Raw genomic sequence first — 15,594 nt, 5'->3', positions numbered from 1 at the left:
TCTTGGAGTTGTGAAAGAATAGTCTTGTTGCTTTGAGTTCTTGTTTTGTCTTGGCTCCTGCTAAGGATACTGATGCCACGTCTTTTTCTGTAAAAATTGGCAATTTCAGGGTAATTGCCTGAGTTTGATGAGGTGAACTTGAGAGACAAAGTTGAATTTTTTCTTTGGACACGTGGGATGCATCAAATTTATCACAACCACTTACTTAAATTTCCGGATCAAATTAGGGAGATTGCTAATATTTTGGACAATTTCATATTCCCATTGTAAAATCCCCGAGGGTGGAACTTTGCTGAGAAATGAAGTGATGGAGGGAAGTTTGAATCTGCTTCGAAACTTTGAACTTGAGTTTGAACTCATTGAATCCTTCATGGACAGTTGGGTAGGATTTCAGGAATTAATCCAAAATGAACCATTGGGAAAACCATTTGGGAAATTTGAATAAAGTGTCCTTTTTGAAGTAAATCATCCAGGAGTGCCTGTGATGACTATTTTGGAGAAAAGGTGATCTTATCCAGGCTCTTTGATGGTCCCATAATTATATCCAGGGGGTCAAATTTTGAGAAAATTTTCTGAATTGGTTTGGTTTGAGTCCCCAATCAGAGACTAAGGAGTTATGCAATCAAAATGTTTTTTCCAAAGCTGATTACCTAAACCAAAACTAAATCTGGGGCTGAAGCTCTTGGATAATACATTTTCGGAGGTTTTTTTTCCATTCATGTTGTTGATTTGAATAGAATGATCACTTGAGGAAGTATTTTGATCATCATTTTCTGATGATTCTGATGAATCTGTTTTACCATAAAATTTATATGTTTAGAAGTTTGGGGAGTGTCTGGTGCGACAACACTAGAGAATTCTTCTTTTATTTGGTTGAGTTTTCTATTTTTCTTGCATAATTTCTTCTTTGTTGGTTAAAGTTTTAGTGTATTTTGGAGGGATTTCATGTGGAATAAAAAAGGTTTGTTATCAACAATTTTTAGGGTTTTTTGACTTTTCGTCAATAGTTTTGAGGATGGGTTTTGCAACAACATCTTCAATTCTATTTAACTGTTCGCTAATAGTATTCAAACTTTGGTTTGCATAATTATTTTGTTGATAATATTTTTTTATATCATTTTCTGATATTTCATTTAAATTTTCTTTGACTTTAAAATGTGAAGCCTTAATTTCTACTCCTATAGGGAATCATTACTTCTGTTAAAAGTGGATGAATTGACTCTATTTATTCACTATCTTTTCCTCTTGCGATTTTCCACGGTTTTGTTTTGTTTGGACATGATTGTTTTTTTTTACTATCAAACCTTGGAAGAAAGGTAAAGAATTTGGTGTGTTTTCATAAAGTTGTAATAATTTTGTTGAAGTAGATCTCTTTCTTTTTTATTAAGTTTTTGAAGAATGTTTCTCTTAATTCTTGATTATCTTTTGAATAAAATCATTTTTAAAGAAGGTTTATCAATATCAAATTTTTCAATAATGTTTAACTCTGGCAAATCTGTCATTGGGAATAGGTTGAAGACATTCTTCATGATGTCTCTTCCCCATCTTGTTGGGGGGTGTTTGAACTGAATAATAAGGTTTGGTATGGTTGAGGAATTATCATTCCTTGAATATTTGTTTTAACTTGGCTAGTCAAGGGGTTATCTTACTGAACAAGAAAATCTTCTTTGTTTAAGAGTTCTTTGGGATTTAATTTGGATGAGAATAAGTGTAAGTCATCAAACTTATTATGGAGGCCTACTAGACCTAATCCGAACACTTCCATTATAATTTTAGTTATGTTTTCGATTTCTGTATTTTGGATTGGTTGGTTAAAGGTTTAGGAATTCTCATTTCTAAAGGAATAACTGTGTTATGTTATCCCCAATCCTCTGGTAAAGTTATTTGATCTCAATTGATCTTTTTAGAACTGTTATGTTTAATCTTGTTAAATCAGTTTGAAATAACACTGTGTGGCCTTTATATTAATGGCTCTAGATTCAAAAGCTGATTGCATTTTATATTGAATCCTATAAATGGTTGTTATAGGGATGGTTTCCCGGTTTTAGTCATAATTAAACGTTTTAATATTTAAAGTTAAAACGTCTAGTATATTTTATCATCTAACAGATTGTGAAATCAGGATAACAATTGAAATAAATTGGTCCATTGGATAGCGGATTCTATTGTTCCTAATAGAGAATCTCTAAATCTTAGTCAAGCCTTCAATGCTGAAAGGTTTGATTCCTATTTGAACAAGTCCTGTATGAAGATAATTATAACTCTTTTTTGTATTTTTTAACAATTTCTTTAGATAATAATTGAGTTATTTGAGTAGAATTGTTTATCTAAGAGAATTGAGTTATTTGAGTAGAATTGTTTATCTTAAGAGTTTTTCCTTCTGTTTTAATAATGTATTTGATTTGTTTAAAGGGTTAACTCATTGAGACTTGATAATTTTCCTTCTTATAACATCTGATATAGAAATTTTGGGAATTTTTCCATTTATCAAAATGTTTTGTAAATCTTGAGGTCTTATGACCCGTTTATCTTTTTGGTACAATCATGACTTGTTTCAATTATATTATCATTTTGATTTATACAAATCTCTTCTTGATGAACAATCTGTTCATCTCTAGTATTAACTGGAAGTAGACATTGATCTAGAAAAAGTTTTCCATTTTGTGAATCACTTATTTCTTTCCCTACAGTGGTTGGTCACGGGACTTACAACGTTAGATCCTACAGCCCTACACAACCCAAAAAGACTTGGTGCTCAAAATAATTAATAAATAAAATTTAAACAATCCTAAATCCACTGGCTCTGATACCAGAAGGGACACAATACTTGAGTACCCAAACCAAAATTTCTATATCAGAAGGGACACAATAACCAAGAGCTCTGGTAAGATTCTTCTCTTCTTCTTCTTTTCTGCTTCCTTTTCTTCCATCTGGGTTGTGAAGAATGTCTTGAGGTGGTCTTTGAGTTCTTTGACGTTGAGTATTTTTGGAGATATTAAGGTTTCTTTGGATGGGTTTGTGTATAAAGTTGAAGATAGAACTTCCCCCATTATTTGTGTGGATATCCCCGAATCATCACCATAAATGGTTGTATTAAACTAATGAAGGGTGTTCCTAGTATCATACTTCTTCTCAAATTTTTTACTAATAAAATGAGGTGTTTAAACAAATATTTTGATTACAAACTTTAACATCTGATAATTGTAATTGATAAAAAGTGTTGAGCCATTGGCTGATTTAGCAGATTCTAGTATTTTTTCATAGTATTTTGTAGGAACTAAACCTTCTTAGATACAATTGAAGTCCTGAAGAAAAGGAACCAAAAGAAGACGGAGAAGAATCTTACCAGAGCTCTTATGCCTCGGTCAACCTTGCCCAGAGCAATGAAGATGACTGTTATGGAATCATCTAACTTATTCAAACATTCGAAATTACCGCTTCTCTCAAAAAGAAGACTGGCCCAAAAACTGACATCAGCTTCAGAGAATATCTGACATAACATTAAAGATCAGAGATTCCCTGCAAAGAGACATTTAATGCTCTTTAAAAAAAAAAGTTATTAAAATATTCACTTAATAATATTCATGTAATGCTATAGTGAGATAAGATTTTCTATAAATTAAATGATTCGTGTAATATGACCAAGCTTTATCAAGCCATTCTAAAACTTTCTCTTTCATTCTCTTTTGATATAACTTCCAAAGCTCTAAAAAAGAAAGCTTTCATTCTAAATTCAATATCTTTCAATATATATATATATTGTGACTGAGAGTGTCCAGATCATTTTAAAGTATCTCACTATCTCTCCATCTTAAGTTAACGATTGAGTAACCTTTGACCATCCAATTAACAACGAAAAACCAAGTTTATGACTCTTAATAATACATCAAAGAATCTTTTCTTTATATATTAATTTACTAATTTTTGTATTTCTTTATTTTAAGATAACATAAAATTGGTTGGACATTTATTATTATAGTGATTATGATAGAATTTTTGTGATTTAATTATACATATAGAATTGTTTGTTATTTATTTACGAAAAAAACTCGTACTATATTTACAATAATACTGTGTTTTGCAAAGAATCTTACAAAGTAAAATGATAAAAAATGAAGGAAAAAGTAAAATAAAAAGTCAAACTCTTAATTCACTAATCCATTTATTTTTTACCACGTAAGGTATTTGTAATTTTTTTTTTTTGGGTAAACGATAGTATTATTCTAATTTTTACGGTTATATATGAAAATTTGGGGACGTCCCATATACACCAGTCAGCTTCCTCTGAAGAGGATAAGAAGATAACACGAAAATCTTCTTACAAAATTGGAACTCCATTTCTCTTCTCTTACAACATACTCAGCAGACCTCACTCACTCACAATTTCGCGGCCATGAAACCGCTCCTTTCTTTCCACACTCCTTCAACTATAACAACAGCACTACTTCCACTTTCTCCCCTCTTCCTCTTCCCTCCCTCTTTTCCCCTCCTTTCTTTCAAATCCACTCCACTCCGTACACATTTTCCCCTCAAATCCCTCTCAAACGACAAGTCGTTTTTCTTCTCCGACGACACTCCCCCTCTACTTTCGCAAAATCAGCAGCAGCAGCGCCCGAGGACGCTGTACCCTGGCGGTTACAAGCGCCCCGAAATCAAGGTGCCGAATGTCGTCCTCCAGTTGGAGCCCGGCGAGGTCCTCGCCGGAGGTAATGTGTTGGATTTGATCAATGAAGCGGTGGCGAAGTTCGTCGGTATTGTCGTGCTTAATGGTGGCGATGCTAGTGGCAAGAGCGTGTATGAAGCTGCTTGTTTGTTGAAGTCACTTGTGAAGGACCGCGCGTACTTTTTGATTTCGGAGCGCGTGGATATCGCCGCTGCTGTCAATGCGAGTGGAGTTGTACTCTCTGATCAAGGTAAATAATTCTTATCTTATGTAATTACACTACTGTTATGATGCTGAATTGAAAACTGTGGAGTTAGGTTTATTGAATTTGGCTGGACTTATGATAATTATTAGTAATTCTGTTGACAACTTTGATCAATGTATGACAAAATCCGATGATTAGCAGATTAGCTTACGAATTTGGATTTTCATTTGTTAGTTTTGCAAGTACCAAAATTTTGCCATGCAGTTTTGTTGTAGTTGTTACTTGAACTCTACATTGAAAAGCTTTTGATGTGTTTGTTCCAGGTCTTCCGGCTATTGTTGCAAGAAACACTATGTTGGATTCAAGGTCTGAATCTGTAGTTCTACCTTTAGTGGGTAGGAATGTGCAAAGTACGGATGCTGCCTTAAATGCGTCTAGTTCTGAAGGTGCTGATTTTCTTATATGTGCTTTAGGAGAGGGGGCAGATGCTGATTTGGTTGACAACTCTTTGTTTGCTGATGTGAAGATACCTATTTTTCTCACAAATGCTTCACGTGGAGAGGCTACATCATCGACCATGGAAATGTCCAAGTTTCTTAAATCAGGTGCAAGTGGTTTGGTTGTTTCCTTGGAGGAGTTGAGGTTGTTTACCAATGATGTTCTGAGCCAATTGTTTAATCCCATTTATGCAATAAATAAGAAACCTCAGGATGAGCTTGAAAGCTTCAGTAAACTCAAATTGTTGGATGCAAGTAATAGTTTTCATGGGAAAGAGAGGGTGGCTGGCTTTGTTAAATTGGAAGACAGAGAAAAAGAGCTCATAGAAAGTGAGAGATCAGTGCTGCTTGAAGCAATAAATGTTATCCAGAAAGCTGCTCCACTGGTGATCTTTTAATTAAAGTATTTGGTAGCTCAAGTTAATTGTTTCAGATAATTCAATATTTATTTTATTTTTAATCAATAACTTGATCTTGAATCAGTGAAATTGGTTTTTTAATGATAGATGGAGGAGGTTTCTCTTCTCATTGATGCGGTTTCTCAACTTGATGAGCCATTTTTTCTGGTTATAGTGGTAATTGTGTGCTGAACTTCAACAAATTCTGGTTCCAGGGATATACATTGGTATTAGCTCTGAATTTCAAATAAATCCTTTTCTCTTTATTTTAAAGGATCTAGGACTAATAGACCTTGTTATTTGTCCCCATGCTTTATTAACAAACTATAGAGTTTTGAAAGTATGCCTCCAGTATCTATTTGTGCTGTTCTCATATCTCGCATAATAAGCTTTTTTCCCGTTGCATAAGTCATAGATCAAACCATGGGGTCATATTTCATTGATGCTTTTGTAGAAATATCATAAATAGTTGGATTGACAAGGATTATACCTTGATTATCAGGAGGTGTAGTCACAAACTTTGTTCTGCCGTTTACTATGCTTAGGAGAACATGTATCATCAGATGACAGATCCTTACGTCTTTCCCACTATTCACCTGCTCAACACTTCTGTTTAATCCCGGTTATTAAATGATTTTTGTTTTAAGCGTCATGTGCTGTATCATCTGTATTTTTCCTTTTGTCCTGTTAAAGTGTTTTCCTTCCTTCTGTTCTTTGAATGAGAATGTCATCTTCGATTATGCTTTGTCAAAACTATTCCAATTAAGGTTTAATATTAAAGAGTTTCATATGTTTGATGTTGATGCTGCAAACAAAATCTGTGGTTAAAGCCTAATGTATGTTGTGTGATTTTTCTTCATTTTTTGATAAAGGTTTAAAGAACAAAGTTCGTTAACTGAAAATAGAAAATTGTTTTCTTGATGAGATCATTGAGTATTATATGCCGGTCTCTTTGTTATTCATGCCATGTATTTCAATAGAACTTTAATATCCTTGTAAGTTCTCCTATGATTTTCTTATCTTCCTATATGCTGCCAGGGTGAGTTCAACTCTGGTAAATCATCTGTTATTAATGCACTTCTGGGGAAAAGGTATCTCAAGGAAGGGGTTGTTCCCACAACTAATGAGATCACTTTCTTACGCTATTCTGACCTGGATTCTGAAGAGCAACAACGATGTGAAAGGCATCCAGATGGTCAATACATCTGCTACCTTCCTTCTCCAATTCTTAAAGAAGTGAGTTGTGTTGATATTTCATTGCTATGCTTCTGAATTCAGCTCTAGGTGTTCAAATCCCATTGGTGTGCTTGTTATTCATGTAAGCTTTATCTCAAATTTATCCTGTAGTGGTCATGCCTAGACAGAAATGCATGCTTCTCTCAAAGTTTGTTTTGGTAGTTGGTTTGATTTTTGCTATACTGTATTAATCTGTTATGTGCATAGAGTTTCTTCTTTTTCTTGTGCTTGCTGTTGCTGGAAAAAGAAGTTGCATATTTGAGTATACCATGTTTCATAGCATTCTAATGAACCTGTGTGGTGAAATCAGGGTGATAATTGCTCTGTTTCAGAGACGTCTTTAAAGTGATATGATAGATAATGTAGTTCACACGTTATGTTTTTCTTTCACATATTAACATATTTGTAATCTTTGAATGTGACATCAGGTTACTTTTCCATAAGTGGGTAAAGACTAAAGATTCTAGAACATAGGTTAACAGAGTGAGTTGCATATAGAAGAGAGTATAACTGCTTTAAAAATAAAACCCATTGAACTACAAAAATTTAAAGATGCATAAAAGGAATTGTGTAGGTCAAGTTTGTCATGTGATCTACTCAGGCTGCTGAATATACATGAAAGAAAATATATTTCAGGTGAAAAATGAAGCTTCTTAATGGGGTTGGCATTAATAGGGGAAGGCATACATAATTTTATGTGTATAAAAAATGTAGTGAAACCAGAGAAGTAATGACATCCATGTCTTCGTTATTTCTTCTGTCTGTTTTCTTAACTGCAGTAGTTTACTGGAAATAGATCTCTGTGCCCTTTTCAGATATTTTGTTGCTTGATGAAATTGATTTATTTCTTCTCTCTGAAAGCAGATGATTATTGTTGATACGCCTGGGACTAATGTGATTCTGCAAAGGCAACAACGCCTTACTGAGGAATTTGTCCCTCGGGCAGATTTAGTTATTTTTGTCATTTCTGCTGATCGTCCATTGACTGAAAGTGAGGTATGATTAGTTTCACTTGTCAATGTGGCAGCTTACTATAAAATGTTTTTTACTTGTGAAAGACATTGTATTGATATTATTGGCATATGTGGCTTCTATGGCTGCATTCCTTGTTTATTTTAAATAAAAACATTATTGAGTTATGCTCAAATTCCCTATCTGTGACTGGAAGTGGAACTACAGTGAAGTTTGAAAGTTCTTGCTGGTGGATCTGTTGACTCATTACAATTTAGAGCCTGAAGTTTAAAAAAAAATTCATTCTGAAAACTTAACCATATTTTCTAAATATGCGTTGGTACATATTTCATATGTGGAGAAACTTTCGGTTTGGCTGTTAAAAATATGAATATCTTAAAGATTTATGTGACTTTTATCATTGTTTTAATTTAGATAACATCTTTAAGTGGTACTTGTTACTGATGTCAGTTTCAATCCTTGTGTTATTTTCCAGGTGGATTTTCTTCGTTATACTCAGCAGTGGAAGAAAAGATTTGTGTTTGTGTTGAATAAATCAGACCTCTATCAGAATGCTTTTGAGGTTTAATTCTGCACTTTCTTGTACTTGATATTTGTTACAGGGAGACTCCTAAGTTGGCTACTTCTTGCAACTTAAGCTTCTAAATTGACACCTAATTCTTTCTGTGTTTAAATGATTTCATGCAGCTTGAGGAAGCTATATCATTCATTAAGGATAATACACGGAAGTTGCTGAATGTTGAAAATGTAATAGTATATCCAGTGTCTGCACGATCTACCCTTGAAACTAAACTTTCAGCTTCTTCTGCTGTTGGAAAAGACTATGGAGAATTATCTGTCATGGGGTCTCATTGGAGCAATAGCTTTGATGAACTTGAAAAGTTCTTATATAGCTTTTTAGATGCGTCAACGAGTGCTGGAATGGATAGAATAAAGCTTAAACTTGAAACACCAATTGCAATTACAGAACGTTTGCTTTTTGCTTGTGAAACTCGTCTGAGACAAGATTGCCAATATGCTAAGCAGGATTTGACCTTGGCAAATGAAATGATTGATAGTGTAAAAGAATATACGAAGAAGATGGAAATTGAGAGCATCAATTGGAGGAAACAAACTTTATCACTGGTATTGTTTCAGAAATATAAGTTTCCTGAATCATGAAGGCAAATTGCCCATATTCCTTAAATTGTGTTTGTTTATGAATTAGCTTGTTCATGAAATTGCAGATTGATGCCACAAAATCACGTATTGTGGAGCTTGTAGCAACTACTCTGCAATTGTCAAATTTTGATCTTGTTGGCTCATATATTTTTAGAGGGGAGAAATCTGCCACAATGCCAGCTACCTCACAGATTCAATATGACATAGTTGGTCCTGCACTCTTAGATGCACGAGTAAGTTTTCTTCACCCGGGTTTTGGGTTGAAGTTGATGTTGGAAAAAAGTTTGTGCATTTAGGTTTCATTTTTATTTAACACATGGATTTGAGCCACCTGATGCCAACCACATCTAGCAAATTTGGAAACCTGAAGCAGCTGATGACTTGGCTGCTTCAAGTAGTACAAACAAAAGCAGTCAGTTGGGCTGATTTGATGCGGTTTACAAGTGTGTTAAAATTAAATGAAAGGCCAGAATTTCAGGAGAAAAAGAAAAAACAAAAAAAGAGAGGAACCGAGAAGAAGAAAAAAATTGTTGAGAGTGGAGGGAAAATCCGGGATAGAATGAGAGACCAAGAGAAAATGGAGTAGAAGAAAAGGAAGAGTGACCCGTAGCGCGTAATGGATCGGAGGATTGAGACCAGATTCAGCAACAATTGTTCCTCATAAAATTTGTTGTCCTTCCTATTTCTCTATGAATCCCTAAAATTTGTGGTGTTAGAGCATGCAAGGCTTTTACCCTTGACCTCATTGGTGTATTCAATGGAAAATTTCATTTTTTGATGATTGCATTTCCTACAGCTCTTTCTATTCTAATATTTTTCCTTGAGCTGCACTGATACTTTCATGTTAATATCATCTTGGCTTACAGAAATTACTGGGAGAATATATGATGTGGTTACAATCAAACAATGCTCGTGAAGGGAGACGGTACAAGGAATCTTTTGAGAATAGATGGCCTTCACTTGTATTTCCAAAAACTCAGCTGCAACTGGAGACCTACGATTTGGTGACAAAAGTTGACGAAGTCAGCTTGAAAGTTGTAGAGAACTTCAGTGCCAGTGCTACTTCCAAACTGTTTGAGCAAGAAATACGTGAAGTGGTAAGTTCGAAACTCTACAGGATGATGAATTAAGATTATCCAAAAGAATTGAACAACAAATAAGTCAATGTGAATTCAAAATTGTCTAATGTTATTTACAGAACTGGTATGTCCTAATTGAACAAGAAGTTGGCATCTCCATTTAGTAATTTCTTTGACAAAGAAAGTTCACCCATATGATAGAATGCTGCAAATTTATTTAGATATATTTTTGTTTTCTTAGCCACAGTGAACTAGCTAATTGTCATGCTTATTAAGTCCAAATATGTATTTTGGGAAGACCAGTGACCTTTGAACCAATAACTTGGTAATCAATTTGTGATGCAATGTTGTGTTGAGATATGTCTAATAGTTTAAGAAGCTGGTGCGGAGCTATGAACAAATATGGTCATGCAACTTCCCTGACTGTAATATCAAACTCTTGTTCATTTTTTTGGGTTCACGTAGTATTGAACTCTTGTTTCTTCTTTACTTCATGGAGAGTCCTCAATGTGTTATATCCTAACCCTGTATATTTCTCATCTTGAAATCCTTGAATCATCATTTTGTATTTACAACACCAAATTTTATTCATTCTTCTGTGACTTTTAAATAGTAATATGTTTGAACACGTGTGTGTGTGTGTATGTTTCCTGTTTAGAACAGAAATATGAATCCTTTGAGAATACCAATGGCTTATCACGATCTATTTATTTTGCCTTTTTTGTGTAATTACTTTGGTATTCCTGTACCAAGAAATTTATTTTGTTCTATTAGAACCATGGTTCAATTAACCTGATGAATTATATTTTCACATTGATTTCAGTTCTTGGGGACTTTTGGTGGACTCGGAGCAGCTGGTTTATCTGCGTCGCTTTTAACATCTGTGTTGCCTACCACTTTAGAAGACCTTCTTGCTCTGGGCCTTTGTTCTGCTGGAGGGTATTACCTATTCGACTTCGCCCACATTTCCTTGTTACTCATATTTTAGTGCTTCTGTTTTCATTATGTGCTTTGCAAATTGTATTGTTTCCCAGTATCTGATAAAATCTTTGTTCTGATATAAGGTACATAGCAATCGCAAATTTTCCATCTCGGCGACGAGGAATGATAGAAAAGGTTAATAGAGTTGCAGATGGATTGTCGCGTGAAATCGAAGTGGCAATGCAGAAAGATCTCTCGGTAACTGTTGGTTATCTGGAAAATTTTGTTAAACAAATTGGCAGACCATATCAAGACGCAGCACAACACAGACTAGACAAACTTCTACAGATTCAAGATGAACTATCAAATGTCCAGAAAAAGCTTCAAACCCTACGAGTCGAAATCCAAAATATTCATGTCTCATGACACTTTCATTATTATTGTCATTATTTTCTTGGGCATTCCTTTTTTTTTTTTTTTCTTTTTCCTGTTGATTTTTCTCTGGACGACAAGTGTATCATATATCGATATAAAAAATAAGAATATTTCCTTAGAATGAAACTAATACATACATGAGATTGGGTGATTTTATAAGATCTGATCTGTTGTTATCATTCACAGAGATTATTCTCAATTAGGTTCTCTTTTTTTTTGTTCTTTTCATTCTCTAGCTAATGTAGATGAGGATCTTTACATAGAATAACGCATTGAAATCTGAACGAAACACTTTGATTACGTTGTTCCTAAGCTACGAATTAAAAAAATCTATTAAAGCTTATTCCTCCTGTCTTCCCTATTTTTGTCGATGGATACCCTAACCATTTACCTCAATTTTCTTCCTCATTGGTGGGTTAATATTTAAAGTTTTTGGCAACTTTCCCTACAAAGGAACTCTCATAATCATCATACGTTTTATTTATAAAACCAAGAAAAAATATATTTCTTCCCAAAGCAGTAGTACTAGTACTAATATGATATTAATGAGTGCCAGTTGAGATTCCAATAGTTCCAACAACACAATGATATCTCTCAAATCAAAACCGTCCATAAAGTATTGTCTGAGGCTACTAATAATAATCTTAATTATCAAACAAAGGCAGTGGATCCTTTTGTTTGAAGAAAACCTTAAAGAGACAATTGCTAAAAGGCAGTGGAATATTATAGGTCAAAAGTTGTCACACAGCATTTTCCTGTTGACATGTTTGTTTAGGCTACTACTAATCTTTAATTATCTTCCTAATCAAACAAAGGCCGAATCCGGCATCCTGGCGACACGTATCCTAAATGGGTTTGAATTGTTTTTAATAAGACAATGGCCTAAAAAAGTGAAAAAGGCAGTAGGATCAAAGGTCAAAAGTTGTCTTAGGCTACTAATAATCTTAATTATCTCCCTTATCAAACAAAGGCCAAATCCGGTAACCAATCACCCGCCAACACGTATGCTACATGGGTTTTATTTTTTAAGAAAATTGCAGCGAGACAATGGGCTAAAAAGGCAGTAGAATCATGGTCAAAAGTTTCTCACACTGCACATTGCTGTTGACACGTTTGTGTGAGGCATGATTTTGATGCCATCATCTTGTTTAGCGAAAGATTGGCAAAGTAGACAAATAAATAAACGAAAGTTAAAAAGATTAGTAACATAAAAGAGAAAGAGGGAGATGGAGATGGAGATGGAGGCCTAAATTTTGTTTTTTTTTTTTTTCATGGTTTTGATAACAAGAAAGGATTATTGATAATACAAAGCGACCCCTTTCTTGGTTCACAAAGGTCTCCCTTTCCCATAATTTGATTGCCAAAATCTAAATAACGCATTCTAAAAGCAAATTTGATGGCTAGGGCTTAGAGAGAGTTTGCAAAAGCCATATTCCCATCAACTTTCCAAAAGCAATCCATACTTTTAAGTTGTTTTAACGGTGTCCTTAGATCACAAATAGACAAAAAATTTGATTATTTTGATGTATTTTATACAATAAACAGATAAATAACATATATTTTCAAATATATTTATATAATTAATTCTTTTATCTTTTTCTAAAGGCTAATCCATATATTAAAACTATCGCATAATTCATTTAAAATGAACTCGAGATAGGTAATTTGAAAGTATTTCTCTTGAAAGGATTACATAATTTGGCATAAGACATGAATATCATATCTAGATTTCAAAAGATTTTAGGGGTGTAATGTTGTACAGATTTTGATTACTTGATTTATAAAACCAGACAGTCTTGTTGCTTCCAAATGTGTTTGCCCCAAAGCAATAATAAAACAAGTTAGTGGTTCTCAATCAACTGAGAAATTGACTGCGCCTGCGGCGGAACTCACATGAAAGATTTTGACGATCTTTTGGTTCTTCTTTTCATGAAGTTCTTGCTTTTACGTTTTTGGTTCGCAATAGATTTAGTTTTGTGTTGCAAAATTGATTCAGTTGGAGATATTTCTTCAGGTGAAGTAGCCCTTTGATGATGACATAATTAAGATATATACGAAGTGTTCAAAGAATCAAAATTCGTTCAAATATCAAACGGGATAGAACAGTGAATTTCTGCTCTTCAATAAGCGCTCGACAACACAGAGAGGAGAAATGACAGAAAGTACTGAATATTATATGCGAAATGACAGGCCACAGCCACGGCAGGTTCTGTGAGTCCTATAGCTTCCTTTTACTTTCATTGAACTACTTGATGTCTTCTGCGACTGCAAGTGGAATAGGGGTAAGGGTAACAGTCTCATCTTCTGGCAAATTCAATCTGAAATGTTAAATTTCAGTAGTCTTCTTGTGGTTGTGATAGATTCGAATACCAATCAATTATAAGAAGAGTTTGTGCTTGTCACGCGCAGGCACTGATATTCCTTCAACGTTACGCCCTTTTATTGGTTCAATATATATACATATATATTCTTTTGTCTCATGTTTTATGATAAAGTTGACACAAAGCTAATAATTCAGAGCTTCAACAGTGGAGCAAGCTAACTCAATAACCAAAAATGTTTTGTGGAAGAAGGGTCTTTAGTTAATTTAAACCAGACAAACTTAAGAGTGTTTTAAATCAAACAAACATATCCGTACAGCTTTGGCATTTACTTGAATTAAAAAATACAAAAGCTAGTAGATGGTTGCTTTCTTCTTCTTCTCCACTTAGAAAAACCACTATACTTTGATGTTGATTTATTGAGTAAACGACTTTTTCCCACCCAAGGTTTGCCCTAATGAAACTTTCTCACTCAAAAAATTTCAAAATACCACTTTCCCACCTAAAGTTTATATTCCATTAATACCTAAAATACATTTCACTTTCTTAACCGGCATTGAGTTACCATGAGTTAAAGTAAGAGGGGTTTTGTAGAGTGGAGGCCGATGAATCGAATGGTGGTGACCGATTGAATATTCATTGCCAAAAATCAACCAAGAAGAGAAAACCCTAACTTTGCAATGACCGATAATCGACGAGAAATCAAACGTCGGAGTGAGAGAAGTTTTATAAAGAGAAGACCAAAGGTCCAAATAGTGATTACGGAGAGAATTTTTGCCATCGGAATTGGCTTTGAGTAGTAGTGGAATATAAACTTTGGGTTTGAAAACTTTTTGGGTGGGAAAGTTATTAAGGCAAACCTTGGGTGGGAAAAAGTGATTTCTCTTAATTTATGATTGGAATCTATGTTCATGATTGTTGAATTGAAGAAAAGTTGGGAGACCGAAGATATTAAATTATTTTAGTGTCTACCAATGAGTTCTTCTCAATTGTGGTCGGTTTGATTACTTAATAATTTAATTTCTGTTAATAAAATTTTAGAGGATAATTGGTTCTTTTGAGTGCCTCCATCCATTTTGATATTAAATTAAAACGGAACCTTGCATACCATACATCACTCAAAAGATTTTTATATAATTTGACCACCTCTCTCAATATAAAGTTGGTGAGATGCCAAGAGTAAAAAAAGGTGGAGTCGGTGATTTTAATTATGGAACTAGTTTTCATCCTTTGTAAAACACAATCAACTAAAGTTATGTTGTAATCTTAAAGAAACAGGCAACATATATCTGGGTTTCGAAATAAAAGATCAGACACTTTGTTGTAATAAAGACAACTTTATCTTTTACAAGGTAAGAACAGTCGGGTCTGACGGTTAAAAAAGTTTGTTCAATTTATTGAGTTTCTGGTAGATAGTTTTTGAGCAAAAGAGATCAATTTTTTCTTGTATTTTTCTTGTCTGTCTGTCTGTTTTTTCTTTTGGCAAGAAATTGAGACGGATCAGAAAACCCTAAATCCAAAAAATCTATAAACTAAATGGGAAAACAAAAAATGTGTCCTGACGTTAGTTGAATTACAATTTTTCATCATATTTATTTTTGGCTTTAAATGCGTGGCAGAGTAAAATGAATAGAATTCTAGTGGGCATAAAAAAGTTCTCCTCTCTCATACTGGACAGTTTGAGGCCACTTTCAACTATAAATTTG

At 34.0% G+C, this 15,594-nt stretch overlaps 1 protein-coding gene across 1 annotated transcript; it reads left to right on the top strand.

The window, feature by feature from the left end:
* Positions 1–4,281: 4,281 nt before the first annotated feature.
* LOC116122021 (probable transmembrane GTPase FZO-like, chloroplastic) lies at positions 4,282–11,693 on the top strand. The gene is made up of 11 exons (XM_031407928.1): positions 4,282–4,913; positions 5,192–5,751; positions 5,872–5,940; positions 6,802–6,999; positions 7,864–7,995; positions 8,447–8,533; positions 8,659–9,096; positions 9,198–9,365; positions 9,999–10,229; positions 11,035–11,150; positions 11,276–11,693. The coding sequence occupies exons 1-11, from the start codon at positions 4,394–4,396 to the stop codon at positions 11,556–11,558; spliced, it is 2,802 nt and encodes a 933-aa protein (XP_031263788.1). The 5' UTR covers positions 4,282–4,393; the 3' UTR covers positions 11,559–11,693.
* Positions 11,694–15,594: the final 3,901 nt, after the last annotated feature.

Source organism: Pistacia vera, unplaced genomic scaffold (genome assembly GCF_008641045.1).
Source record: "Pistacia vera cultivar Batoury unplaced genomic scaffold, PisVer_v2 Contig130, whole genome shotgun sequence".
In the NCBI taxonomy this organism is placed as follows: Eukaryota; Viridiplantae; Streptophyta; class Magnoliopsida; order Sapindales; family Anacardiaceae; genus Pistacia; species Pistacia vera.
The sequence above is the reverse complement of the archived record's forward strand: the minus strand, read 5'-3'. Positions and strand labels throughout refer to the sequence as shown.